Here is a 26366-nt window from a genome sequence, read left to right on the forward strand (position 1 = left end):
AGCTTTTGAGGATATTTATATTGTGTTTTTTACTCATAATAACAAATCTTTAAGCTGGACCGAACTATTTGCATCTGAGACGGTTTCATTCCTGCACAGTTGCACTCCGCCCACCCGGGATAGGATGTGGAAGATCGTCAGATGGGAAATTCACAAGTGCTGCTTTCGTCCAGGACGCCAGCGGCTGATTACGTAATCGACGGACCAGAGTCGTCGTGCTCCCGCTGCCAGTGGACGGCGGATAATGACCGAGCGTCAACAACCGTCTGTGTTTACGTCCTGCGGGATGACGAAGTGGATCGTGTCGTTGCGTCTCCCAAACGCTGCGATCCAAAGGCGTCTCCTCAGTGTCTGATGTCTCTGAACGCTCACCCCCCCACCCCCATTTCCATCACAACATTGCTAGCAATTTATCATACAGCACCAAAGTCTACTGAAGTGATAAAGTACAAAGAGAAAGTGGTATAAAAGTGTACATTTGCTTTTAGCAGCTAACAGGCCTGGAGGCCACCCAGTGCTCGCCGTCGCCGCGTCCTCAGAGTCTCACTGAAACCAAAGGAAAAGCAAAACCATAACTGCCGCCTCATCAGGATACTCGCGTGACACCTCTGCTTTATTTACACGCTCTAACTTACAGCACTTGGCGGGGAGCTCCAGCGGTACGTAGTTCTCTTGGCAGAGATGAACAAAAGCATGTGCTAATCTGCAGGGGGTTTTGGACGGGCTCGGCCCACACGCTGTCAAGAACTGGCCCGGATCCACCTGACAACACAAAGCCTTCCATGTAACTTCTGACAAATAATACTGCAGCTTTTGTCAGTTGTACTAAAAATACAAAGTGTCTTCCACAGCTAAGACGTTCCAGTTGGACACTTCTGTTTTTTGTTTTTTTTAAAAGCCGCCTTGATCTGTTGCGGGTTTCTCGGCACGATAACAGATATCGTATCTGGGCCTGGAGAAGCCCGGGGAGGTGAAGATTGTCTACCGGATTCAAACTCACACTGTCGATGGGGCAAAGCAAAGGGTGCTTTATTGCTCACCACTCTGAAACAGGAACTCAGCGGGGAATCGGGAGAAGAAAACAGAAAGCTGCAGCTGACGGGGGTTGTGGCTGCTTTGGGGAGCTGCTTCGCCACTTTCGTACAACCGGCTCCCTCCTGCAGAAGCAATAAAAGCAGCAGGTAGGAGGTGGAGACTTTAATGCCGGAACAAAATAGCAGTCATTTGGACCGATTTTATGGGGTATTTACCCCTCCTGCCACCCAGCTGTGCCAAAAACGGTCCTGATTTTCCGCTTGTGAACCATCAGGCAGCGGGGAATCGTTCCCAGCTTCGTTATCGTTGGTCCCAAACAGGCCGGCAGACCTGCCTGTGCAGATTAAAAACATCACGTGTCCGTCAAGCTGCACATTTGTACGGAAAAACTGTCTCACACGCAAAAACAACACATGTAAGTTATAAATCAACTGTATGAAGTCAAGATTTCTTAAATCTAAAGCAATTTCTATGTAACACCTACCATGTAACCAACCGTCTAGAGTGAAGCTGCACACCAGACGCAGCAGGTCACATGACACCGACACTCCATTCTGATTGGACAGCTGCATGACGTTGGCCCTGACTCGGACAGCCAGGCCTCTGCTGCCGTGAAAGGTGTGTGACACGGTGCTGTTGCAGTTGACCCTCACCTGGGAGACAAACGCTTTGTTTACGTTCAGCCGACGCCTAATGGAAATCTGCCGGAACCGGAAGGAGCACCTGTCCGTTTTTCTGAACGCTGACGGTGTCGTCGTTCAGTCCTATTAAAAGGAAGCTGTGGGAGTCGGCGTTGAGCAGCAGCGTGAACGACGGCTCGGCGCTGACGTCCTGGGCGAGCAGGAGGGGGCAGGAGCCCGGGAGCTCACGGAGGTGACCGTCAAAGGTGACGGCGAACTGATCGGCCACCAGAAGCGCCTGGTCTGTCGGAGAGAGAGACGAACTCTGAATGAAACCCTCCCCAGAAACACAGCGCGAGGAGAATAAAAGACGACAGTCTCACGCCTGAACGGGCTGTCCACCATCTTCCTTTTGAGGCGGTAGAATTCGGCCACGGGGCGGACGGCGGCCAGGGCCTGCAGGGGCCTCAGGAGCCACTCCTCCAGAAGGACCTCCATAAGTCCAGCCTGGGAGCCATCGGACCAGGGGAGGGCCGGGAGCGGCACCGATAGGACCACAGAGCACTCGCTGAAAAACCAAGTCAGAGACGTTTTCACTCCATTCATCGGCTCGTTTGGACAACAGAATTTCCATAAAAATCCCTCAGATCGGTTGGGAATGTGTCAAACCGCACTGTTGCCCCTTGTCTGAACTTTTTATTGGATTTCACGGAGGGTGGAGAGAGTTTTATTGCAGGCCAGAACCTGGGGGAGAGCTTGTAGACAGAAGCCAGTCTTTTCCGGACCCCCGACAGGGCCAGAGCCAGTCTGTTCTCCAGCCACTGGTACGTCCGCTGACCTGTCTGGATCACACATCGATGCGCACGTTTAAATATAAACGCAAAGAGACCGGGACACTCAGAAAACCCGCTACCTGCTCAGCGGGAGCGTTCACGCGTTCCTAATGTCATACCGCATCCAAGGCGCCGCCGAAGGCGCTGATGCTGGCCCGGGCCAGCGGCCTCAGCTGGGCGTTCCCCAGTAGATCGGGTATGACCTCCAGCAGCCAGCGCGTCCACATGGAAACGGCGTCCCTCCACAGCTCCTCCGGCTTCTGGCCCCTCACGTCCTGGTAGACACCCGCCAGAGTGGCCAAGGGCTCTGAGGACAGGACGAGACCAGCGTTCTCAATTCCATTACGGCGCTTTTTCACAACACGTTTTGCATAACGAGGTTTGAAATTCCAAGTGTAATATTAGATTCAGACACGGATCACTTGGAGGTGAGGAGCTTTTTTTCTGTGCAACAAATTTGATGTATATAATCGGATTAAGTCCAGACCGTCGTCTTTGAAGCGAAGCAGGAAAGAACAAGAGTAGACGGATTTGGACTCACTACGCAGTTCCTGTTGCCCCAGCAGAGACGTGCGTTGCAGCAGGTCGAGGAAGCGCGGAAGGGTTTCGGTTACGAGGCGATGCAGGGGAGCGTTCTGCCAGGGCAGGACCAGGCCGCCGCCCCGGCGCCCCAGGAAGCCCTCCAGACGCTGGGCGACACGCAGGGGCGCCGAGGTCAGAGCCTCCAGCAACGGCTGTCGAGCGGCTGGAGAGGAGGCGGTGGGAGAAGCAGAGGTCGGAGAAGGGACTTGTTTTGGGTTTTGGACGGGGGGGAAGCGGTTTCTACCTGCTGCCTGAGTTCAAGGAGGACGTCCTGGAGGGTTCGGAGTCTGTGCAGCAGCTTGTTCCCAACCTGTGAGCTGAACTGGTGAATCCGCGCCTGTGAGAACAGCGTTTAGAAGTTGAGCGCTGGTCGATATTCAGATGTGTTTGAAATGACCCCAACGACCTCTATAGCAGCGAGACCCTCCAGGCAGGCCTTCGCTCTGAGCGTGAGCCTCTGATCGGCTGATCCCAGGGACAAACCGCCCACCGCTTTGGGCAAACCGCCGCCGACTCGTTCCTGCACCTCCAGCGTCACACTGCCGTTTGCTGCCGTGCACGCCACCACGGTGAGGTCATCATCCAGACCTGGACCTGGACATCATACCCGTGCTTTAGCATCGGCGATGTTTGTGGTGCCGATGCACGTGGCGGTTCTTTACCGTTCCCGTAGCCCGCCGTGGAGCGGAGACATCGTCCCTCCAGCGTCCCGTTCATCCAGATCCTCTCTCTGTGGTCCAGACTGGCGTGCAGCAGGAGTCCAGAGCCCCGAGGCCAGGACACGGCGCTGGCCCCCACCTCCACACTCCAGTTGCCCATCCTAGACTTAAGAGTGTTACAAGCACCTGTGTTTGCAATTGTATACTTGTGAGGACCTTCTCGGTTATTTACTACTCACCAGCTTTGAAACTGGATCGTTTAATCAAAGAAAAAAAAAGAACATTTTTACTGCAAAATGTTATTTATACGTGAGTTCGTTGAGGCGCGCGAGACACTCAACAGACCCCCAGTTTCAAACATAATGGAACTCTGAGGCGCTCGGCTGGTGATGATATAAGAGCGGCAGTAAAAAGAAAACACTCGCAGATCTTTCCAAGACCCAAAATCTGCTGCAAAAACACATTGTTTAAAGGGATGTTTCTGATCTCTGACCCTCAGAACGCTGATCGTAGCCCTGGAGCTGTGCATTCTGACCTTTAGGACCTAAACGCCCTTAATTACAGATGCGTAGAGGCTTGATTTGGCAGCAGCAGCGGCTGCAGTCGTCCAGATCCCAATCCTGATACGTTTGGGAATTTCAGGTGATCCGAACTCACAGCCGGTCATATTCATACGCACCTGTCCTGTACTTTCCCCTGGATCCTGCTGAAAAAGACCAAAAGCTACAAAAATGAGCCATTGAGCCCACGAGTAATCAGAAAATAATGAATAATCAGAAAAAGGTCTTGAATGGGTCCGTAAAAACCCGCTGGGAGCCACTGGGAGGAGAAAGATGTTCTGGAGGAAAGTGCGGCGGCCCTTCCTGGAGCCTGCTGGCTGAGCTCTAATCCCTTTATTTCTTGGGTTTTCTATTCAACTGACGTTTTATTAGCCAAGGTTCGGCGCCACCGTGACCCCAAAACCCACTTGTGTGTGTGAGGGATTCAATTCTGGAGGTCAGAGGTCATTTCTTTTAACAGTATTAATGGACACACTGATGTTTGACCTCCATAAACAATTCTATAAAAAAAGACCTCCTCCAATCACAGGCCAGCTAATACAGAACAAATGTAGGGGCACTTTCCAAAACATGGGGTTGTTTAGCAGGAACGTTTCCAGAACTTCCCAGACCTGTTTGGGAAACATCCTTTAGCACTTGAACCGCTCTGCTTTCATTCAGTTCGAAGTATATTTTCCAAATCGAACTGGGCCAGGCCGGTCCTGTTGATGCAGTCTGCATTCCCACCACTAGCGGCCACCAAATCTCACACACTGGACCTTTAACACCCGTCTAGTCTGTGATTTGTGAGCAATAACAAAGATCTCAAGCTCGGAATGTGTTTGCCAGAAATGTCTTTTAACTTATTAATGAAGTCGTACTGCGGCTGATTTTACCATCATCGGTTTGTGTGACATCAGTCGGCAATGGTTGTTGGTTTACCTCCGAGAACAGAGACACGTTGGAGCCGCGGGGTGTAGCCGAGTCGGTCAGGACCAGGATAAAACTGGACAGCCGGGGACGTCCTGGCGTGGACAGGCGAGTCTGGGAGTAAAACACCTCCTCGCCGGAGTTCATTCTGTGTGATCCCGACCACAACAAAGCCTGAAACACACGCGCAGATGAGGGAGACGATGAGCCGTGGGAAAAAGGACGGGGACATCGTGTAAATCTGAGAACGCTTGAACGGTCGGACGCCCCAGCTACAAACTAAAGCGCATGTGGCTGACGTTAGCAGCCAGTCGGTGGGAGGCTGATGAAAGGAAGACAAATGAGGAATACAGGAGGATCCAGTTATCTCCAAGCCCCAAAGTCATATTTCTAATTCACTCAGCAGTGCGCCTGACTGCCATTCTTCATTTTGGGTCTTGAACTCGCAACCTCGCTTACTAGCAGCACGTCATGTGGCAATTCGAGGTGCCATAAATCATCTTACTGCTTCACACATGGTTACGATTTACAGCAAGTGGCAAATCCACACTGCATTTGAGGTATTCAGAGGAGGCCTGGACTCAAAGGATCAAAGAACCATTATACTAAAAATAGCACTTATAAATCCGCTGTGTAATTCCTCTATAATGCTACAGCATTACCCCAGCGTCTCTGCCAATTTTGGCTGAGGTGCTGCGAATTTCAGGGAGGGAAAATTCAACCATTTTTGGGGAAAAAGAAAGCTCAGCGTGAATGTTCCGTCCATTAACCCGAGGTCTGAATAACAAACCATTGTTAAAAAAAAAATGCTCAATGCATCTACAACCTGGTAATTTTTTAAAAAAAGGAAGAAAAATTCTTTACAGGTCTGCCTGCCATTATAAATCCAGAACAGAACATGAAAAAGCCTAAAAACAGAGTCTTTCCCAAACACTGATAGTCATGGACGACATCTGTGGATCTTGACAACCAAGGCCCGTTTCTGTACATAAGCTATAACATAAATTTTGCTACTAAGCCGGAGCCAAAATGCAAATGGAGGATCCACGATGGGCCCTCGCAAACACAGACCCAAGGATGACCTTCAACACGGTCACGATGCGTAGATCTGGTACATGAAGGTATGCTAGCAGCACAGTTCAAACGATGACAACAATTGGAAATTTATTACTCGGGATCTCTTGAACTGTACATCTACAATCCAGTGATTGTTGGGTCTGGTGCTCTGTATAATATCCTTTATCTAAACTTGGACCAGCTGACGGTTCAGTCAGGTGTGGAGCCTCAGGGCCATGCTTCCTCTCTATTTCCAGCAGCAGTACCCTTTCTATGCTATGCTATGCTATGCTAGTATGGGGCCATGAGGGTCATTTTAAAAATGAATGTGCTCACAGGATGCGGAGGGCAAATTCCCAAAAGTGCCGCGTGCTCCAGGCGGTCTCTGAGGTTGGTCTGGATCTTCACCAGGAGAGAGTGTGAGGGACAGGGTGCAGGCGACACCTTTTCCAAGCCCACAGAGAACTGAAGGTTGTGCATTTCCTGTTCAGCCCTCTGGAAACAACAGGCATCAGTCAGCATTTTGCTCCAAACGCCAACAACAACAACAACAGAGGGAGTCCCAGAGGTGAATACCTGGTACTTTAAGCCTTGCTTGATACTCTTGTGGTTCCATCGCAGCTCTGAATTTTGTGTGTATGAGTTTCCCTCCTGACTGACCGACACACAACCTTTAAGAGACGACACTTCCATCTGACACAAGAGGACAAGTATTTAGGATAACAATTGTATTCATGTGTCAATAATACACCAAAATACTTTTAAAATGCCGTGAATTATGGTTTTACAGATGCACAACTGTTAGATTAAAAATTAAACTCCACCAACCTGTGGCATTGAGAACAGAGCGCAAGCCTGCCCCCTGCTGGAGCTGTTCTGCCACTGTTTGTTCAGGGTTACGGACACGTTGACGAGGACCGTGTTTTTCCATGACAGATGGGTCTGCATGTACAGTGTAAAACATAAAAAAAATTCTAGCAAGACAGATGTTAATAATGCTATACAGATCGATCCATGGATGTACACGGACCATAAGAATGCATAACGATATTTGCCCATGGGTTTTTGAAAGGATAATAAAATGATTGCTGCAGTTTACCTGCTGGCTGCTGAAGTGGCCCCTCTGTGGCCGCTGTGACAGTGTGTGAAGAGACAACTGGCTGAGGGTGGAGGTGAAAGGCTGCCTCAGCTCCAGCTTGGTCTCGTTCATCTCCTCCCTTTGACTCCACCAGCTGAGTGCTTTGACCTTGTGGTGAGGTTAAATCAAGCTTCACAACAATGCTAATAAAACTTCTGAAGGGACAGTTTAGCCATAGGTTTGATATATTAAGACCTGCTCCTGCTGGCCGTGCCTCATCCAGCCCAGTGAAACGCTGTCCAGTCGGCCCCATAAAGACCTTTCCAGCAGTACTTCCACACTGGTCCGACGGGGAAGTGAACTTATCTGCACTGAAGTAATAAACAGGGTGATGTCAGAGATCTATACTCCAAAAAAAGTGAAGTTGTGACAGAGATGGGTGGTTTTGCGGGTTTACCCCGTAGGGTCTGATTCCCCATGTCCAGCGTTGGTGGCGCCGAGTAGAGACCAGACAAACTGAACTTCTGATTGCCCCACGCCGCTCCGTGTTGAACGTGGTAGCTCCAGTTCCCCGCGTCATACGCCGTCCTGACCGCCACAGTCCTGGGGAGGACCTTCACCTGCAGAGCACAGGCAGCAACACGGCTCTAGTTTGTATGTTCATTCAAGGTTTACAAGACCGTGATGGTCATAACAAGACATAAGTATGTAATAAATCTGTAACAGGTAGGGTCTACCCGTCCATCTGGAGGCATTCAGTGATATTAAATCTAACCCTAACTGAGAAGGGCAGTGATTTATTACTGCGTATAAATAAAGTATATCTAAAGTGTTTCATGTAATATCAAATAAACAGATGTTGCTTCTCATAAATACCTGTGGAAATGAGTGTCTGAATTCTACAGCCTGTCTGTATCCACCGTCTAGCGCCGCCAGTTCCCCCTGAGCCCACAGCTTCCTCTTCCTCCCCGACAACACCTCCACTAAAGCTGCCACGGCCGACCGGGACTGGTTCAGCTGGAGGGGAACGACAGTGGGTACAAACGAACTCGTGGGAACTCTCTTTGGAGGACGGGAACACACCTGCGAGGAGACGCTGAGCTGGGTCGGCAGGTAGAGCAGCACGGCGGGAATGTTCTGGGCCATCTTCACCATCAGGTCTTTGCTGTGGGGAAAAGGCCAGACGGGGTTTAAAACACGCTGATTTAAAAAGTCGTGGTCTGGTCGTGAGGCGGCGTGTGGCTGGCCTACCTGGTGGGAAGATGGTTCCCCTGGAGGATGAACGCCAGTGAGGTGCTGAGTTCAGGGTTCACGGCGACAGAGCACCTCAGCTGGGTGTCAGTCAGTCGTCCCCAGGCCTCCACCTACATCAGCACACAGATGTTAATGCACAGGAACATCCTCAAGGGAGACTTTCTGAGTGTGTTTCGGGTCACTTGTAAAGCAGGGCTAGCGTGCGAATGTAGGGTGTGTTTAAATGTGAGTCTGGCCTCCTTGGATCCCCCATATGCACCCCAACCCTGGATATCTCCCATCATCCGGACTCTCCAGGCGTGACAGTGAACATCTGCAGAGGCGCTCCTGAGAGGACCTGCAAAGAAGTCAAGGGAGACCCCTGCTGGTAGGTCTCAAGATTGCACATAGAAGGAGTCAAAACGCTCAATAAATTAAACCTAAAGACACATTTTTAACCCTTGTATTATGCTACGGGTCAATTTGACCCGTTTTGGTTTTTGTGTTGACCAAAGTACTGGTTATCTTTGGTTTTTCTTCATGAAATTTTGTGACTTTTCCTCATCTAGGGTCATGAATTGGTGTGTAAAATTTGGACACTGTGGTGTTTAGTGGAATGTCTGTGCAGAGTTTGAATATGAATATTATGTTGCGGGTCATTTTGACCCGGACACTTTTATGTGTGAGTAAGTAGCAGTAAATATCCAAAATAAACATGCCTTTTGATGTCCTTCTGATCTACATCAAAGAGTATTGTGCTGTGATGTACATTTAATTGTATTTTGACTGCCAGAGACCCAGGTGCATCGAGGAGGGACTTTCTCTCCCTTTTTCTTGTCACTTTTCTTATGCCATCTCTTTGACCAACACACCAAAAATGAGCTCCAGAACGTTTACAGCTGAAGAAGCTTTATCACAGATTTTGAACTCAAGACACTGATGCAGAGGAAGAGGTTTCAGAGACAGAGGATATTTCAGAGACCGAGGACAATGTAACTGATGATCCAGATTTTCAATTTTCTGATGATGAGGAGGATTCAGAGGACGAGCCTGCTGTTGTCTCTCCATTGGATGAAAGCCAAGGAATGCAGCAATCATCATCCGCAGAGGAGACATGGGCATCTAAAGATGGTAAAATAAAATGGTCAACATCACCACACCAAAGCCGAGGTAGACTGTCATCTTCCAATGTCATCAAAATGACTCCCGGTCCTACAAGATTTGCTGTCACACGAGTTGATGATATCATATCAACATTTCAGCTCTTCATATCCCCACCAATTGAGAAGATCATACTGGAAATGACCAACTTGGAGGGGAGGCGTGTATTTCAGGAGAAATGGAAGCCACTGGATCAGACTGACTTGCATGCTTACATCGGAATTCTGGTATTAGCTGGAATGTACAGGTCAAAGGGAGAAGCAACTTCAAGTCTATGGGATGAAGAGTATGGAAGGCCAATCTTTCGAGCAACAATGTCTCTGGAGACATTTCACATGATATCTCGTGTGATCCGATTTGACAACCGTGAAACCAGAGCTGGTCGTCGTGAAAGAGACAAACTAGCTGCAATTAGAGATGTATGGGATAAATGGGTTGAAATTCTACCTTTGTTGTACAATCCTGGTCCACATGTTACTGTAGATGAGCGCCTTGTTCCATTTAGGGGGCACTGTCCTTTCAGACAGTACATGCCCAGTAAGCCTGCCAAGTATGGCATCAAAATGTGGGCGGCCTGTGATGCAAAATCCAGCTATGCATGGAATATGCAAGTGTATACTGGAAAGCTACCTGGAGGAGCATCTGAGAAGAATCAGGGGATGCGTGTGGTGCTGGAGATGAGTGAAGGGTTGCAAGGTCATAACATCACATGTGACAACTTCTTTACATCCTACCGCCTTGGAGAAGAACTTCACAAGAAAAAGCTGACTATGTTGGGAACAGTCAGAAGAAATAAGCAAGAACTTCCCAGTGAAATTCTTAAGATGCAGGGCAGACCTCTGCATTCCTCAGTATTTGTTTTCACGGAGAAAGCAACAGTTGTTTCATACTGCCCAAAGAGAAACAAGAATGTTCTTGTAATGAGCACAATGCACACAGATGCATCTCTGAGCACAAGAGAAGACATGAAGAGACATGGAGAGCATTGAAATGTTGAATTTGGAAAATGTGAAAAAAGGGGCAAGTTAAATGGAAAAAAAAATTCATAGGGAAAAACTTGAACAAAATAGTTCCTAAATATAGTGTTGAAATTAAAATGTATTGTTATGTCTCTTTCTGAATGTTCATATATTCTAAAATAAAGTTGTTGTTGGTTTTAAACTGTTTTTTGTCTGTTTTGAATGGATTTACACAGTACGGGTCAAAATGACCCGCAACATAATTATTGTAATTTTTTTTCAACATAATACAAGGGTTAAGACATGTATAGAACATGTTCTTGTGTTGATTTTTTTCTTTTTATTTGAAATGCCAAAGTATTGAGGATTAAAGGTAAATAAGGGATTAAAAATGTAATATTTACAATGAACGGACCTTTGATTTGAGCGACCCAGGTGGTCGCCAGACTGGGCTGTGTCTGATTAGAAGGCGAGACGGAGAGCAGAAGCGAAAGTCGCCCATCGGGCGCGCTAACATTCAAGCCAGAGACGAGCAGACTGCGTCCATCTACGGCGACCTGAGCCTGGGACTGAAACTGAGCTAACATCCCCTGCACTGCGCACGTGACCTTTGACAAGAGGGGGGGTTGTAATAATTTAATAATAATTTACACATAAACCGAGATGATGTAAAGGAAACCTCGAGTTATGGGGTCACCTCGGCGCTGTGTGGAAGTCCTCTGTGGCGTAGCCAAGGCCAGCTGTGCCACATGGTTCCTCTCATCTCCTTGTTGACCTGGAGACATGTTAGCTTCAGTCTCACTCCCGCCTGTTGACCTCCAAACTCTGACTGCAAGGTCAAGGTCTTTCCCTCGGCAGAACCCAGCTCTACCTGCGCACACAGCTAAACGTAAGCAGCGGTGGGACCACGCGGCTCCTTCATTGAAGTCAAACCTCACACCTGAATGCTGTTGTTTGCAGGGATTCCCATTTTCTTCAGGTAGCTCACTGTGTGTTTAAACCGGCTCTTCAGCCTGAAGGTTTCAGGAATCTTTGTCACTGAGATTTCCTTATATATCTGCAGAACCATCAGAAAATGAACCCCGGTCGCGCCGGTATTGAAGGTTTTCGATCTGCCTCCCACCTTCTGGCTCCCTGCGGTGCCGTTGAACAGGTAGGAGTAGGAGCCGTTGCCGTGATTTGCTGAATTCACTCTTATTCCAGCCTGAGCAGGGAGACCCACCTTCCTCAGGAGAGGGACGGAGTGGCTCACGTTGAACCAGGCTTCGTTTATTTCCTAAAACACCAGCAGATAGGCTCAGCGAACGGCGAATATTGGGCGATTCTACAGCAAAACCAGATGGCTGTAGTCATTTTCCACACCTTGTTTCTCCTCAGAACCACTGATGTCTGCATTTCAGTATCATCTATCGCCACGGAGACTTGGGATTCAGCGAGAGCGGAAGAGACAGCCAAGAACCCGGAGGAGGTCACGCTGTCAGGAATGGCCCACTCCTAAGAGACAGGATCACTACGTCAGGCAGAAATGACGCTAACATGGCCGTGCGAACGGGTTTTTGGTTTTACCTGTATCACGGAGCAGTTGTTACGGTACACCAGTGACCCACGCAGGCCTCTCTGGGACTCCACAAGGCCCCTGCCTCGGACCGTGCAGCCCTCCATCTGAACCAGGGCCTCTGTTTCATAGCGCTGGTTCCCAGTCCTGGCGGTTAGCTTCACCCTGCTGTGCTGGGGAAGGATCTGGAGGGTGGGAAGACTGTGACTGAGCTCACATTCCAAACTCAGTTCCGGCCTGGCCTGTGCATGCAGCCTTAGGAGGACCTTTTTACCCTCCAGGTCAGAGTCTATCGAGGTCCTCCAGGCTCCACCTGGGTCCACAGAGACTGAACCATTTAGATGACCCTAGATTGGACAGAGCACCATTGTGATTATGGCCTGTGTCGGGTCTGTTTTGAAGTGGTTTCCTACTCACTATTGACAGAAAGATATACTGATATGATTGCTAATGCTTAGCCGTTGTTACCTGTAACACTGGGCACTTTGACTCGAGAGCCCAGAGCCACTGTGTCCCCCCATCTGATTCTGTGAACCTAGTGCTTCTAATGGAACACGTCCCGGCTTTAATAAACAGGGTCCCGACCCGCTCATCAGCTCCAGGAACTGTGGCCTGGATGGTGATCACCTGGGGCGCGCCTCTGCTACTTAGTCCAGGAAAAGAATGTGTGAGCGTCCCAGAGAGGTGGGGGGACCTGCTGGACTGGCTCAGCTCCAGGAGGAGTTCCTGGTTGTCTACCCTGAGAGAGCAAGTTATGGAACGGTGGGAGGGGATGGCTGACAGGTGACCATGAAGGGCGAGGGACACTGGGAGGATCGTCCCCTACAGTATATGGGAGACAACTGTTAGCATGGGAGGCTCTGGCTGCTCTCACTGCTAAGCTAAGGTATAATTATGAAAACCACAACACCAGAGGGCAGCTGTTATTAATATATCTCACCTGGAGAGCGGGGCAGTAGTTTGTCACATTTACAGTATAGAAAGAGGTCTCTCCTTCCCTGTGTGAAGATTTCGATAGTCCACAAATACCCCTGAAATGACAAGGTCCCAGCTCCACGCTAAGCTCTGCAGCAGGCAGATGTGCCGCTGAAACCTTCAGGATTATTGCTCCGTTGGTGGGAATTCCAAGAGTCGTTACTGCATCTATGGAGTGCTGTACAGAAGCTTCGAGATTGAGGCTTGGCTGACAGGACACGCGTAGATTGAGTTCTCCTTTCTGTTCCCCCTCAGCCTGGAGAGCAGCGCTGAGGCGCGTGGAGCAGCCGGAACGAGCGGCCGAGATGTTGGCTGAAGTCTGTGAGGGCAGCAGTGACTATGAGGAATCAGAAATGGAAAATCAGAATCACAAATTCTCCTTCATTGGTCATAAAACAACAGGAAGCACACAGAATCAGCCTCAGGATCAACAGAAAGACAAAAGTTATCTCCAAGATGAAGATGCCTCTTTTGCTTTCCTTCTGCTTGGAAACAAGTTTCCTCATGCTTGTTTCCCGTCTGACCTTCAGTAAGACACACTGCTGATGGGCTACAAGGTTCCAGGCTGTGGTCCTGTCCGCTCGGGTCCTCTGGTGAGTTGCCAGGATGTGCAAGTCGCATGCGTCACTCTCCACCTGCAGCTCAGCTTGGCTGGCTGTGGTCGCCAGGTGAACGGTCAGCTCCTCTGGCGCCCCCGAGGGGGCAAGGTTCTGCTGAAGCGCCACCCTCAAGCTGCCGAAAGGCTGCCAGGCGGCAGTGACGTTGACCTGAGCCAGGCGGGTGTTGACACAGACCCGAGCCGTGCCAGAAACGGATGCGTCGCTGAGCTGACCCGAACCCTGAAGGTCCAGTCTGTTTGGGATGACGGAGGCTACGGAGGCCCAGTGATGCTGGAGGGTGCAGCCAAAGTCTGCCTTTTGGCCCTTTAGCAGGGCAGAAAGTAGAATCTGAAGGGCGTCGAGTCCGTTTTCTAACCCCAACGACCCCTTAAGTCCATTTGCCCCTCTCTGACCTTGAATGGTTAAAGAGGTTTTCCGCTGTTCTCCCCCCTCGTCGCTGCTGTAATGCAACCACACCAGCCGCCCGACGCCTTTACATCGCGCTGACACTAAGAGAGTTGAACTGACTGAATTCAGCGTGACGCCGACATCTGCCCAGACGTCACACCAGCGTTCCAGCCTGAGTCGGCCTGTTATTTCTGCTTTACGCGATACGCCGCGAGTCCCGTAAGCTAGCAGCCCGTGCCAGCCATAAACCCCAGGCATCTCCAGCCTCAGCGCCATATTCAAGTCCATTACCCAAGAGCCCACGAGCAACCCGCCTCCGAGGCCCCACCGCTGAGGCCCAGGCCGGAGCAGGAGCCTGAGACTCCATTTATTGGGTATCCCCAGATGTGCCAGCATTGGAACAGCGGAATGAGTAAAGTTCACTCTGAGCTCTCTCTGCCCATTGGAGGTGCAACAGCCTTTAGCTTGGGCACTGAGGCCAGAGAGAGTCAGCGAGGCGCCGTAGCAGCGCCTGCTGTTCGGCCTGTGGGAGCGAAACACTCGTACCTCCAAAGGGTGACCTGCGAGGTTCCCGTAGCACTGAGCCGAGAGACGATCGGCGGCGGCGTCCCCTGTGCAGTTCAGCTGTCAAAACACACCCCGACGTTGGCAAACTTGTCTTTCAGATGAAACCCGTGAAGAAGAAACAACTTCTGGAAAACATACCTGCACGGACGTGGGAAGGACTCCCTGGAGCAGCCCCAGCTGTTGCCATAGTGACACTCCCAGCATAGCTGTGCCGTTTTTTGATCCCACCATGAAAAGGCCGTCAACCCTTCTGCTGTCTTCCATGGAAAGTGTCAAACCAGCTTCCAGCCCTTCAGTTTCCAGCTAACAGAGTGAGGAGAAGCACACAGAAATACAGCAAAACCACCATATTTATGGAATATTTATCCAATCAGAAACCAAAGCATGTGATTAATCCACACCTGGCAATGTGTTCTGGCTTGTATGGAGTTTGATATCCCTCTTTTCTGCAGGGCTTCGGCTTGATGCCGCAGCTTGAACCAGTACTCCCATCGTGCAATTGCCTGGGCCGCTTTGCCTCCGTTAAACTCGGCTCTCAGGCGTTCGCCGCCGGCCAGCAGTTCTGCCAGGGCGGACAGCTGGCCGACACCCCGGGCCCACCTCAGTTTCACGCTGTTGTCGGCAGGAACGCCTGCAGCCAAGACAGATGGACTGAGAGACGCCGCGGGGATCCGTTGCGCACGAGGCACGTGGACCGATGATTACCTGTGGCGTTGAGGAGGCGAGAGGAGTGAAACAGTCTGGTGTGGACCTCGCCCGTCCCCCAGTTCCCCACCTTCCTGCTCACGTTCACACACAAATGTTCCGACCCAAACCAGAGGCACAGCCAGTCGGCGCTCCCGTTGGATTTCCTTCTGGCGTCCGAGGAGACTGACGGATAATCGTGACGCCTCAGCTCCAGTCTGTACAGGGCCTCCATCACTCTGACTCGGATCTGTCCTGCAATGTCAAGACATAAAAACTCACCCCGGGTTCCGGCCCCTCCCCAGGTAAAGCGTGTCACGGTTTCATCGCTAAAGATCCGAAGCGTTACCATCCGTGAACATGTCAGACTGCTTCAGCGCCGCATCCAGTCCGAGGGCAGGGGGCAGGTGAGGGAAGGCAGCTAGGGAGTGCCTCAGGTCACCACGCACAGCCAACTGGAAACTGTGGCTGCTCTTCAGAGAACCTTGGACCTGGGCCAGCAGGGTTTCCTCTCCGTGTTGATAGAAGCCATGCAGAGAAACGCTGGGGCGACGGGGGAGGAGGTGAATTTCACTGCACGTCGGATGAGAATGAACTGATCAATTCTGAGCTCAAATATACACACTTTTCTGAGGACGTGTTGGCAGCCATGTTCAGATGCAGGTCAGAGGCGGAGGGCAGCAGGCTCTGGGATATGTTCACTGTCAGCCCGGCGGAGCTGTTGCCCCTCTGGAGGAAATGGAACGTGGAGGCGTCGAGCTTTACCCTGTCCATCCCATCAGCCCTCACCTGCACCGAGCTGCTCGCCTGACCAGCGGCGGCAGAAACGTCCGCGTTAGCCTTCACCTAAAGAGCCCAAAAGAACACAGCTAACAAAAATACCAAATGCATAAAGCATACTCAGAAGACACAATCAAAGACCCACCTCCAGTAATTTAGGAATTTTGGATTTAAAGGGATGTTTCAAGGAGGAATACAGACCAACTTTTCCTGGAGATCCATTGAGTTGCACAGAAATCTAGAAGAGGCGAGAATCACTTTGGAAACAAACGCACAGATAAAGCAGCCAATAGGTGAGAAAAGCAGAATCACCGACTCGGCATTCCTGGCGCTGGACTCGCAGTTTCCCTTTGGCCTGATAATTAAAGTCGCTGTTGTTTTTGGGGCTCCAGCACACATCTGCCTCCACCGCAGCGAAGGAGGGGAGCTGCAGCTGTAACAGTAATAACAACCAACCACAAGTCACACACCCTGTCCACTGCACCGTGCACGAGGTTAGGGAGGACTTTACCGTGAACCGGTGGGAAAAATTGCCTCTAACGTGGAGCTCACGCTGACCCGAGCGCCTGGAGTCCAGCAGAACTCGTCCGAAGACGTGGAGCATCTCTTTTTGGCCGACGTGTATCCGCCCTCTCACCTCTTTGTTGGTCTGGGAAGAACAGTTAAACGTGTGAACGCAGAGTGTTTTAGCTAGACTGGAGACCGTGAATATATTTGGACCTGGTTGCTGGTGAAAGTCACACAGATCTCTGAATCCGAAGGCACCGTGTCGGAGCCGAAGGGGTGAATCAGCGCAGAACAAACCTAAATATGAGCCCGGCAAATAGAAAACCCACCGACACTGAACAGAAGTTAAATAATCCAACTTTCTGTTTTATCCACGACGCTTTCGATGACTCACGAAAGGGCTCGGTGGGCGGTACCCCAGAGTGAGCACGTGGCTGATCTCTCTGTTGCCCTGGAAACGGGCCTTGGACTCCAGGATGTAGAGGCCTTTCAGGAGGTCCAAGGTGAAGGTCTCCCGCAGGAGGAGAGTGTGAGGGAAGGTCTGGAAGGGCTGTCTGTGTGGCACCAAAGTGAGCGGTGATCATCGTTACCAGACAGAGGAGATGCATCGGCGTTCGCGCAGACCTGAGTTGGAGCGTTGCCGATTTCTGATACATCCTGTCGTCCCTCCGCAGCACCTCGATCGCCCCCTCAAGCTCCAGCTCGGCGGTCGGACTCTTTGGCCTCTCGTGGGTTATCTTCAGCATCACTTGCCTCTTTGACAAACCCTTAGCAAATTTATTGCAGAGCAAATCAAAAACATATCACACCGGCGGGCCAGAACCCACCGACGGGCTGTCGCCGCTCACCTTGTCCACGTGGTTTAGAGCAGCGGAGAGGCTGAGGTTGTGTTTTCCATAGGCGGAGGCCACGTGTAGAGTGTGGCTCAGTTTAGAGTTCTCCAGAGAGATGTTTCCTCTCAGCGGCGGCGTCCACAGCGTGACCAAGGATGCGGAAGCTTTTACGTTTCGCTTCTCCGCGACGCCCCACCCTGCCGCCTGGAAGAGAGCAGGTGATGACCCCCCAACGTGATGACCTTTTAAACACAACTGCAGCAAGGAATGTAATGCTGTGTGAACGTACGGCCAATCACCCCCTCCCCTCCTCACCCTGATGTAGGTAACGGCTGGCGTGTAGATCTTCAGACGGGCCTCCTTCTCCCTGTCCCCGTCCACCAGGAAAGCCTCCAGGAGGAGGTGACGGACACTCAGCCATTTGCTGGCTGTCAGCTCCGACGTGAGCCTGAACGTGCGCTGCTGGAGCAGGCTGAGTTTGTGGGCGGTGTAGACGTGCAGCCACGGCGAGTCCATGTTAAACATACCTGCGGAAATTAGACACATTAGCCGGTTTTGAGTGTCTCACGACAATCCGGAAGGTTCCCCCGTCCCGCTGCTTTGTTCACCTTCCCATTTCTTCTGCGGGGAGTGTTTGTGGGGGCTTTTCCAGTGAATTCCAGCCACCAGCGGCATCAGGTCGTTGTAATTGATTTTGAGGTGAGTGCTACTCTCAGAGTTTGGCTGCCTGAGGTGGGAGTGCAGAAGCTGAGTCCTGTAGTTCAAATTCCTCTCTGGCACCTGGAGGTTGAACTGGAATAACGCAGCAAGATTTGAAAAAGCTTTCCTGAGCCATTCCGGTGAGCTGTAGTTGCCAGTGTTTACCTCGAGCGTGTAGCTGGTGTGGTTTTGCGTGGACTGGTTTTTGAAGGACTGGCTGAGAAAAAGCGTGCGCTTGTTGTTGATCTCGTCCCAGTGTTTGCCGTAGCTCACGTCCAGGGTGGATTTAATGTGGCTGTGGCTTTCCTCATGCCTCAGGTGGATCTGCAGGCAGTTGGAGAAAACCACAAAGTAACCAGGGGCAACAGGTTAGGACAGAGTGAACTAGCTTGTGTAGAATTTCTGTGACGCCTCGGGTCACCTTGTGGTTGACAGGAGCGGTGTTGGAGCAGTAGAATTCGTGATCTGCTCTCATGACATTGGTCAGGTTTGCATCCCTCTCACTCCTCACCCTCTGGGTGGTGTAACACTCCTGGAGCAGGTTCCGAGCATCACCTGCAGGGGAGTCAAAGGTCGTGGGAGCGATATACTGCATCACAGTGGAACATAAGAAACCTACAAGGGAAACTGTGAGTGCTGTGAGCTCAATAGTTGCCATGGCTAATTTATGCCCTCGTTTAGATAGACACACAGGAGTGGAGAAGAACTTCTAAGCACGAGTTATTTCAGGTTTAAAAGTGAATATTTCCTATTCTCAGAGACGGCAAAGCTAAACTGCAACAGGGTGATGGTTCCATCTGGTGGATAAATCGCGTAATAACACGTCATATATAATATACAAATTTCACAAAACAATACAATGATGCTCGGACACACGTGCTGACTGGAAACATTTAGTGTTAATGAGCCAGAATGTAGCCATCAGGCTAGAAATCCTCTGTTGGATGAGCTTCCCGTGTTTTTTTCTCACCTCCGAGGCCATATTTGAGCCTCAATGCAGAGTTCCACACTGAGCCTCTCTGCTCCATCAGTCCCAGCATCCTGGCACCGAGCATACCGGGCAGCAGGAGCTCTGTCTCCACCGAGTACTGCTTGCTGCTGCCATCACGCCTGCGCTCCAGGACCGCTGGAAAATTCAAACGCTGCACAGAAAGTGTTTGTTGATGAACTAAATGTGTTTGTGGGTTGCGTTGGTTAGATACCTGACAGCGAAGCCGTTTCACTGAACACGTTTTTCACGGTGGCGGCAAAACTGGTCTTCCTGCCCGGGCTGCGAGTGACGTTAACAGAGAGAATCATGGGATTTTCATCAGGAGCCATTTTGGCCTCAAAATGATAGCGCGTCCTCTGCTCAGCCGGGTGGTTCTGAGTGTCCACCAGACCCTGGAGAGAAGAACCTTTTTATTATTTTGATCTATTTCCTTAATATGGAAATCCAAATGAGGATTCACGGCACAGTCGGTAAATACCAGGATGTAATAGTGAACGCCATCGATCGACAGCTCCATCTTTCCCGACATGACGCTTCGGTCCTGCACAAGTTGCCCTGAGAGGAGAGCAAGGTTTCAGCTAAAACAGAAGTTGGCGGTTTTGTGACGGAGCTCCTTTGTGACGCACCTTGAATGAGGATGGTTTTCAGAGGATGAGTAATCCTCAGCAGCAGCCTGTTCGGGCTGAAATTTAGATCCAGAGACATGTCCCTGGGGATGGAGGACTGGGGAGTGGCCAAAAGGACGTGGAGGGAGGCCTCTCTGGGCAGCCAGCTGCCTCTCTGAAACATAAACGGAGAGATAAACTTGTCATTTTATTTTACTTCATAGACAAGATTACAGGCCCATATTTGTATTTCCAAGCACCTGAGCGAGGAGCGAATAGGCTGCCTCCAACACGTAGTAATGAAGGCCTCTGTCCAGCTTCAGCAGCCTCAGTGACACGCTAACTGGTCCTGGGGGAGGAAGTGAGAAATCCCCAGCAGAAAATGGGTAAGAGGTGTTGGAGCACAGCTGCCAGCCCACCATCTTAGACCCTGCAATAAAAAAGACAAAGCAACAATTTACTTTGTAGATAGAGAAAAGCTATTCTTTTTATAAGGCATGGGGACTTGCATGTTTTTGGTGTGCAGGTGGTCTTCTGCACTCGAGTCTTAGGGCCTCGGATCTCCTCCCTGTGGTCTCCGCTGAGCTGAAAGACTCTGGAGCTGGAGTAAGAATTACAACAACTCTAGTTTCATCATTCGCATGCTGCAGAAATGCTCATTCCTACTGTCTGTGACTCCTACAGAATTGAGTTACCTGATGGAGATGATGTCCATCACGTCCTCAGGTGTGTTCAGCGTCACCCTGAGATCCCGCCCCTCCTGCAGCTGAACACTGCCGTCTAGGCTGGTGGAGCTCCTCAGCTCAGAGACCCAGTCCACAGCAGCACAGCCCAAAGCACCATCAACCCCCATCCAGGCAGAGAGCCCCACGTGAGCGCTGGGAGGGAAAGACACCAGTTAGCCTTCAGTGGGCAGATGTGGATAAACATCTGATGTGGTGGCGCGGAGGTACTTCGGCTTGACGTATCCAGTCAGGGAGAAGTGAGACGTGTCTCTGTAGTTAACGTTGCCTTTCAGGCGCAGTGAAAAAAGGGAGGTCATGTTGATTCCCAGTTTGACAGGCAGACCAGACAGAGAAGGCAAAACCAGCTCCTCTGTCATCAGCGCCGCTCTGTGGTTCAGCTGAACCTCGTGACCCTGGAGGACAAAGAGGAACGATGGCTGACTGAAAAGGCCCAGATTACTGGCAGGCAGAACTGAAATACCTTTAGCAGCTTGACAGCGAGACCCGCAGCGCTGAGCGACAGCTGATCGATTTCTTTGTAGAGGTCTTCACATGTCAACACGCTGAGCTCATTCCCAAACACCTTCACACCTATCCAACACTTGGGCCTGTTGGCCTCCGTCCTCCTCCTCCCCAACAGCTGGAAAAGGCAAAGAAGAGTCTCTGCTGTAGACGACATTCTCCCTCTTTTTGATATCTAAAAACGTCAATCTTTATATTTTATACAATATCCTTAAATTGGCTATTCTCCATAGGTTCGAGGCCCAAATATTTTACACCAATTCAGGGAGATGCAGTGATTCTGGGAGCTCACCATGGCCTTGGCCTGGTCCAAAAAACTGCGGGCTCGGTTTAAACATGCCTCCTTTCCTTCTTTGTGGGCATCCTCTGTTCTTCTCCTCATTCTTCTGGGCTCTTTGCTTTGCGCAGCCTCGGTGTCACACTCGCGCTCCTCTTTGCCGAAAAAGGTCTTCACGAGGTGCTCGGCGTTTTCCACGTGAACGTCCACCTTGGCCGGGAGACAACGTGCTGTGACGCAATCTCAAAAAGAACGTGTTTTCAAGTAAACGTTGATGTCGAACTCACTTCCAGAAGATTGTAAGCTCTGCCGTGAAAATACACCGTCAGGTTCGCGGTGGCCGACCTCGGTAGGAAGGACTTAGGTGAAAAAACCAGAGAGGTTTCTACATTTGCAAGGCCCATGCCTGAAAAAAGACAAAATATGTGGATGCACACGATTATTTATGTGATCAGAATCAAAGGGTAGTTTGTGTCGCGTTGTTACCCGATGATACGGTGTAATCAGCATAGGAGGAGTATTTAAGAAACTCGGCTTCAAAGTCTCGACTGACAATATCGTCAGGCAGGGACTCAATCAGGGTCTGCTTCATGGGGTCTTCACTCCTCAGAAGATTGGTCAGGTGGCTCCAAACATATGAGCCCACTGGAGAAGCAGGAGAGTAATTCATCAAATCATGAGAAATAAATGTCTGTATTTGCAGCTAGCTTAGAAAAATATCATGTGTGCGAATTGGGTGATAACAGTGGCACAAGAACGGACCCCTGAGCCTCACCACGCCCAAGCTGTGCTTCCTGGGAACAACACGGCACCAATACAAAGTCTCCACTGACCAATACAGTGGTCTCTTTTGCCAACATACAGTATATCTGAGGTTTGGAGCCCAAATGAATGCAGAAGCTTTAACTGACGACACCTTGGCTGGACGTCTCGCTCTTCAGAGTCATCTTCACCGCTTCAAACACGTCCTGAGCGGGGCATCGCATGAGCTGCTGGTATGCAGCGATTCTGACCTCGGGATCCTCCAGGGAGGAGCGATACAGCTGCAACAGCACAGCTCTCTGAGGGAAGGAAACTGCTGTCAGCGACTGATGCTGGACTGACACTCACCTCTTCCCCTTTGATATTAGTGTCACAGAGGCTTCTGTGATACGGAGACTGCCGGGTCTGTTTGGACTTACGTCGACCGAGCAGGGATAACGCCTGAGGGCGTAGATGGCAGCGAGCCTCAGCTCCAGCAGCGATGACTGACTGAGCATAAAGTGCTCCAGCAGAGGAACAAAGACTGGAGCGGCGAGGCCAAGGTTTCCCACTGATTTAAGGGCATAAACGAGCTGCCAGGAGTCAAAATATGCACATATTAGCATATATTTGCACGATTGTTATTAGCTTCAGGTTGGAGCACCTACAGTTTGGACCTTTGCGGGGTTTTCTCCCTTGGTTCCTCCTTTCAGGATCTCCTCGAGCCTGTTTATGAAGGTCTGTACCTGAGGAAGTTCACCACAGGAGGTCCGCGACCTTTGGCACAGCTGATACACCAATGATGATCCGGATAACAGCGCCTTGGACTGCACCTCTGGGACCTCCAGCAAGACCTAAGAGATTCGATTGCGTTATGAGCTCGAAAGGACGGATCACATTTTTGACAGAATGATCCGGGCGGATTTTTAAAAGGAATTTTGCGATTAAGACGATCCTACGTTAATGGAGTCGATGATCTGTGGGGTCGGGCGAGGGACGAGGGCTATGGTGGTGAGAAAAGCCTGAGCCTGCCCCTCCTCCAGCTCTTTGTTCCTCATAAGGTCAGACAGCAGCACAACGCAGCTCTCAGACCCACAGGCTGGTAATGCATCCAACAAAGGCTGCCTGTTGGAACACTTAAGTCAACACTGGCATTGTGGGAGACAGTCGCCTCAATAATCAGTATTTACAGGTCAGTACAGAAAATACCAACCAGTCATTTCGGCACTTGAAGGAAGCTTCTTCCCAAAGTGTCCTGAGTTGGGGGAGACTCAAATCTCTGAGCTGGAACACCAGTTGAAGGAATTCTTGTGATACCTGGGAGCAGCCCATACACACATACGGACAGTTTTTATTGCCACACAGTCAGAATTGAGGATCTGGGTCCGGCTAGAATGTGCTGGAACGGACCATCTTTGGGTCTGAGGTGAGACTACACAGTGTCCTGATAGTTTGGCTGATGTCCTGCAGCGCTGATGTTCTGTCTTGTGTCTGCCTCGCAGCCCCCTCCTCCTCAAACCGCAGGTCCGTCCGCACGCCGCCACCGACGGAATCTGCGGGAGGGTTGACAGGATCGGGGATTAGTCTATATCCAGTGATCACCAACGGTTTATTCTACTCCTCACCTTGGCTCGGAGGAGTCGCCGGTTGGGCTCTGAGCAGCAGCAGAGAGGACACCGTCTGGGTCCTCATCACTCCCGCAGTTTTGGACCATGTTGTCATGGAAACGGCTTCAGTACAGTTGACCTCTTGCATTAGTGTAGAGTCGTGCTTCTGCAGACAGTGGAGCTCAGACTGCACTGACTAAATACAGGAGGAAATAAAACTGGTGTCACAAAAGCAAAAAGATTCAGGGAACGACATTTCTAAAGGAGGACGAGGGGCCAGCTCACTGTATCTTCAGTTATTAACACAGAATGGGGCCAAAAGTTTGCCAGCCTGGCCCGTTGGCACTCTGTTAGATCCCTGCTCTTCAGGAGGACAGGTCCTTGTCTGACGTACCTGCTCGTGCATGTCCCATAAATGTCAGTCTGGGGGAAAGGCAGAGGCGGTTAATCACGCTGTGACTAGGCAGTAAGATTATGTTAAGCACGTTTGGCACTGGCCTCATTTTCACACTTTATTCTGAAAGCTCCGCAAAATCAAAGTGAGGCGTTTTTGCAATCCTGGAAAAACAGCCCTCAACAAGCCTCACCTCCTGTACTAATTCCTGTTTGGAAGCCGTGCGGGAGGTCTGGAACATGCTCAGTAGAGCCCTTTTCATGTTGAGGGCCCACACCTGCTCCCCCTCCTGGAGACAGAGAGCCGTGACCTTTCCCCCCTGGAGGGAGAACTTGAGGCGCGCTCTTTCCAACGACTCCCTGGGAAACAAAAACACCAGATGAGCACCCCCCCCGAGACCCGGGTGCACAGACAAGCAGGAGCATCTGAACAGAGTATCACATTCATAAGACGAATCAGCGAAAAAATTCCAAAACGATCCAGAATTACACGGCTGCAGGTCGTATAGAAATGGCTATGTAGCAGGTATGCGTGCATTCATTAAAACTTTACCCTTGGAAAACACATTAAAGTGTAATAAAAAAAATACAACCCTACCTCAACTTCTTCAATCCCTGCACAGAGTGTTCCCTCTGATGGGAAAGTCGCTTTATCTGTGGATTCCTAATCTGATGGGAAAAAACTTGAGATTTTGCACACTTGTGTGTTGTTAAGAAAGACTTTTATCACATTTTTACCAACCTGCATCATGAGGTGACATTTGGACACCACCTCGATATCAACCACACAGTCTAAAGCGAGTCCATTCCTGCCAGTGCCGGAGCCCTGGAAGGCTGTGCTGATTGTCGTGCTGTACCTGTACGTATACCTCACTCCTCTCTGGTAGGGCAAGTCAGGGGTTAAAAACCCTATTAATGTGAAATTATACCAATTATAAACACAGCTACAGGAGAATCTTCACTGTACAGCATTGCATTGTAGTCATCCATCAATATGCATCTCAGAAGCAGAAAAATGGATTCTCACCAGAACACGTCGCGTCACAGAGGTTCGGTTCTGTTTGAAGGCAATCGCCATCTGCATAGAAAGCCCCCACCCAAAAAACACACAACTATTTGGAAGTAATTTCACAAGAACCTGAAAGAAAACCAGCCCAACGGCCGCAGTGTGACATCATTACAGCTGGGTATAGTTCTGCTTTCACTGAAACCAAAATAACTCAACAAGAACAATAACAAGTGACAACAAAAGCCATAAAACTCACCGCTTAACAGAAGAAAAATGAGTGCAACGGGGAGACAATTGAGCGGCGACATGGAAATAGCCATGGCAACCCAGAGTCACTGCAGATCCGGCTTCCTAAAGACCTCCACATGGAAGCTAGATGAAAACCAAGCAGTGTTCACGGCTTTCTGAATGACCACGTTTGTAAGGGAGCTTCCACAGGGTCTCATAGTGCTCGCTGCGACCAATCAGGAAATACCTTCCTGGCTGAAGCTACAAACACTCACTCAGCCAATCACTTCAGGCAGAATTTGGCTGCAGAAAAAAAGAGTTCTCGGCCCCACTGCTAACTTGGACATGCATAAGACTTAACCTACGTGTGATTGAAGACACAAATAAATAAATAGGCTCCCTGCATGGTGCATAACTGTTTAAAGCTCTTTGTAAGCACCATGTGAGTACAGAGGCGAGAGAGTGAAGAGTTTATTAATCAATAAACCTCATAACCAAACGTCCGCTCTAATTTATTATGTATTAATAACTGGTTCATAAAAGAGAACTATAATTAAAGGTGGGGGTATAAGTGCGGTGGCCCCTGTGTATTGTGGAGGAAAGTTCATGTATAAAATGCGGGAGGCTGGGAGCTCTTTAGAAAACCTAAAAATATCGATTATTAAAGTTGCTGGGACTCAGTCGTGTATCCTCCGGTTGACTAGACGCCCCTTCCATCCAGTTCCTTCCCCCATCATTACCCAGGCTGCCACCCACTTTCCACGATGCACCCGCGGCTGTGGTCCACGCCCGTGCTGCGACATCAGCCACCGAGGGACACTTCACGGTCAGGGGGAAAATCGTTTTCTAGACACTCCGTGAAAACGCCGTTAACACTTGACAGTTAACTATCAAATGGGGCATCAAATATTTGGAAAATCGTGTTTGGATACCATAATTCATTCAAATATGTCATATAATCAAAAGTTTACGAATT

The 26366-nt window shown here is 50.2% G+C and overlaps 2 protein-coding genes across 4 annotated transcripts; both read right to left on the reverse strand.

Moving 5' to 3' along the window:
* On the reverse strand, positions 1-3199 carry LOC130539236 (apolipophorin-like). The gene is made up of 10 exons (XM_057057445.1): positions 3030-3199; positions 2608-2795; positions 2400-2497; positions 2039-2223; positions 1759-1958; positions 1520-1688; positions 1251-1369; positions 1041-1157; positions 636-762; positions 1-546 (listed from the first exon to the last, which is right to left on the reverse strand). Exons 2-10 carry the CDS (start codon positions 2713-2715, stop codon positions 536-538), a joined length of 1134 nt encoding a protein of 377 aa, XP_056913425.1. The 5' UTR covers positions 2716-2795; positions 3030-3199; the 3' UTR covers positions 1-535.
* LOC130539234 (uncharacterized) lies at positions 3097-25627 on the reverse strand. 3 transcript variants are annotated; one of them, XM_057057439.1, is made up of 65 exons: positions 25419-25622; positions 25181-25231; positions 24896-25062; positions 24752-24822; positions 24348-24513; positions 24046-24183; positions 23779-23956; positions 23564-23706; positions 23367-23470; positions 23113-23278; positions 22822-23007; positions 22594-22746; positions 22329-22473; positions 21899-22057; positions 21700-21818; positions 21428-21622; positions 21095-21253; positions 20842-21026; positions 20584-20766; positions 20398-20489; positions 20149-20318; positions 19910-20063; positions 19762-19838; positions 19495-19675; positions 19263-19418; positions 18714-18847; positions 18458-18616; positions 18202-18385; positions 17909-18120; positions 17609-17797; positions 17385-17527; positions 17155-17314; positions 16974-17057; positions 16765-16902; positions 16570-16686; positions 16399-16491; positions 16099-16319; positions 15823-16016; positions 15495-15728; positions 15191-15420; positions 14928-15092; positions 14769-14846; positions 13181-13552; positions 12709-13062; positions 12252-12587; positions 12048-12179; positions 11809-11961; positions 11626-11742; positions 11383-11556; positions 11101-11293; positions 8769-8923; positions 8584-8696; positions 8416-8497; positions 8209-8349; positions 7790-7952; positions 7588-7703; positions 7354-7500; positions 7083-7196; positions 6831-6947; positions 6591-6749; positions 5211-5372; positions 3733-3895; positions 3477-3664; positions 3315-3407; positions 3097-3233 (listed from the first exon to the last, which is right to left on the reverse strand). In XM_057057439.1, the coding sequence occupies exons 1-65, from the start codon at positions 25480-25482 to the stop codon at positions 3204-3206; spliced, it is 10071 nt and encodes a 3356-aa protein (XP_056913419.1). In that variant the 5' UTR covers positions 25483-25622; the 3' UTR covers positions 3097-3203. The 3 variants fall into 3 exon arrangements, with proteins under 3 accessions (XP_056913419.1, XP_056913420.1, XP_056913421.1); XM_057057440.1 differs by lacking the exons at positions 3097-3233; positions 3315-3407 and having other exon boundaries at positions 3506-3664; positions 3733-3890; positions 25419-25626; XM_057057441.1 differs by lacking the exons at positions 3097-3233; positions 3315-3407; positions 3477-3664; positions 3733-3895 and adding an exon at positions 3902-4435 and having other exon boundaries at positions 25419-25627.
* Positions 25628-26366: the final 739 nt, after the last annotated feature.

The sequence above is a fragment of the Takifugu flavidus genome, chromosome 15, assembly GCF_003711565.1.
Source record: "Takifugu flavidus isolate HTHZ2018 chromosome 15, ASM371156v2, whole genome shotgun sequence".
Lineage (NCBI taxonomy): Eukaryota > Metazoa > Chordata > Actinopteri > Tetraodontiformes > Tetraodontidae > Takifugu > Takifugu flavidus.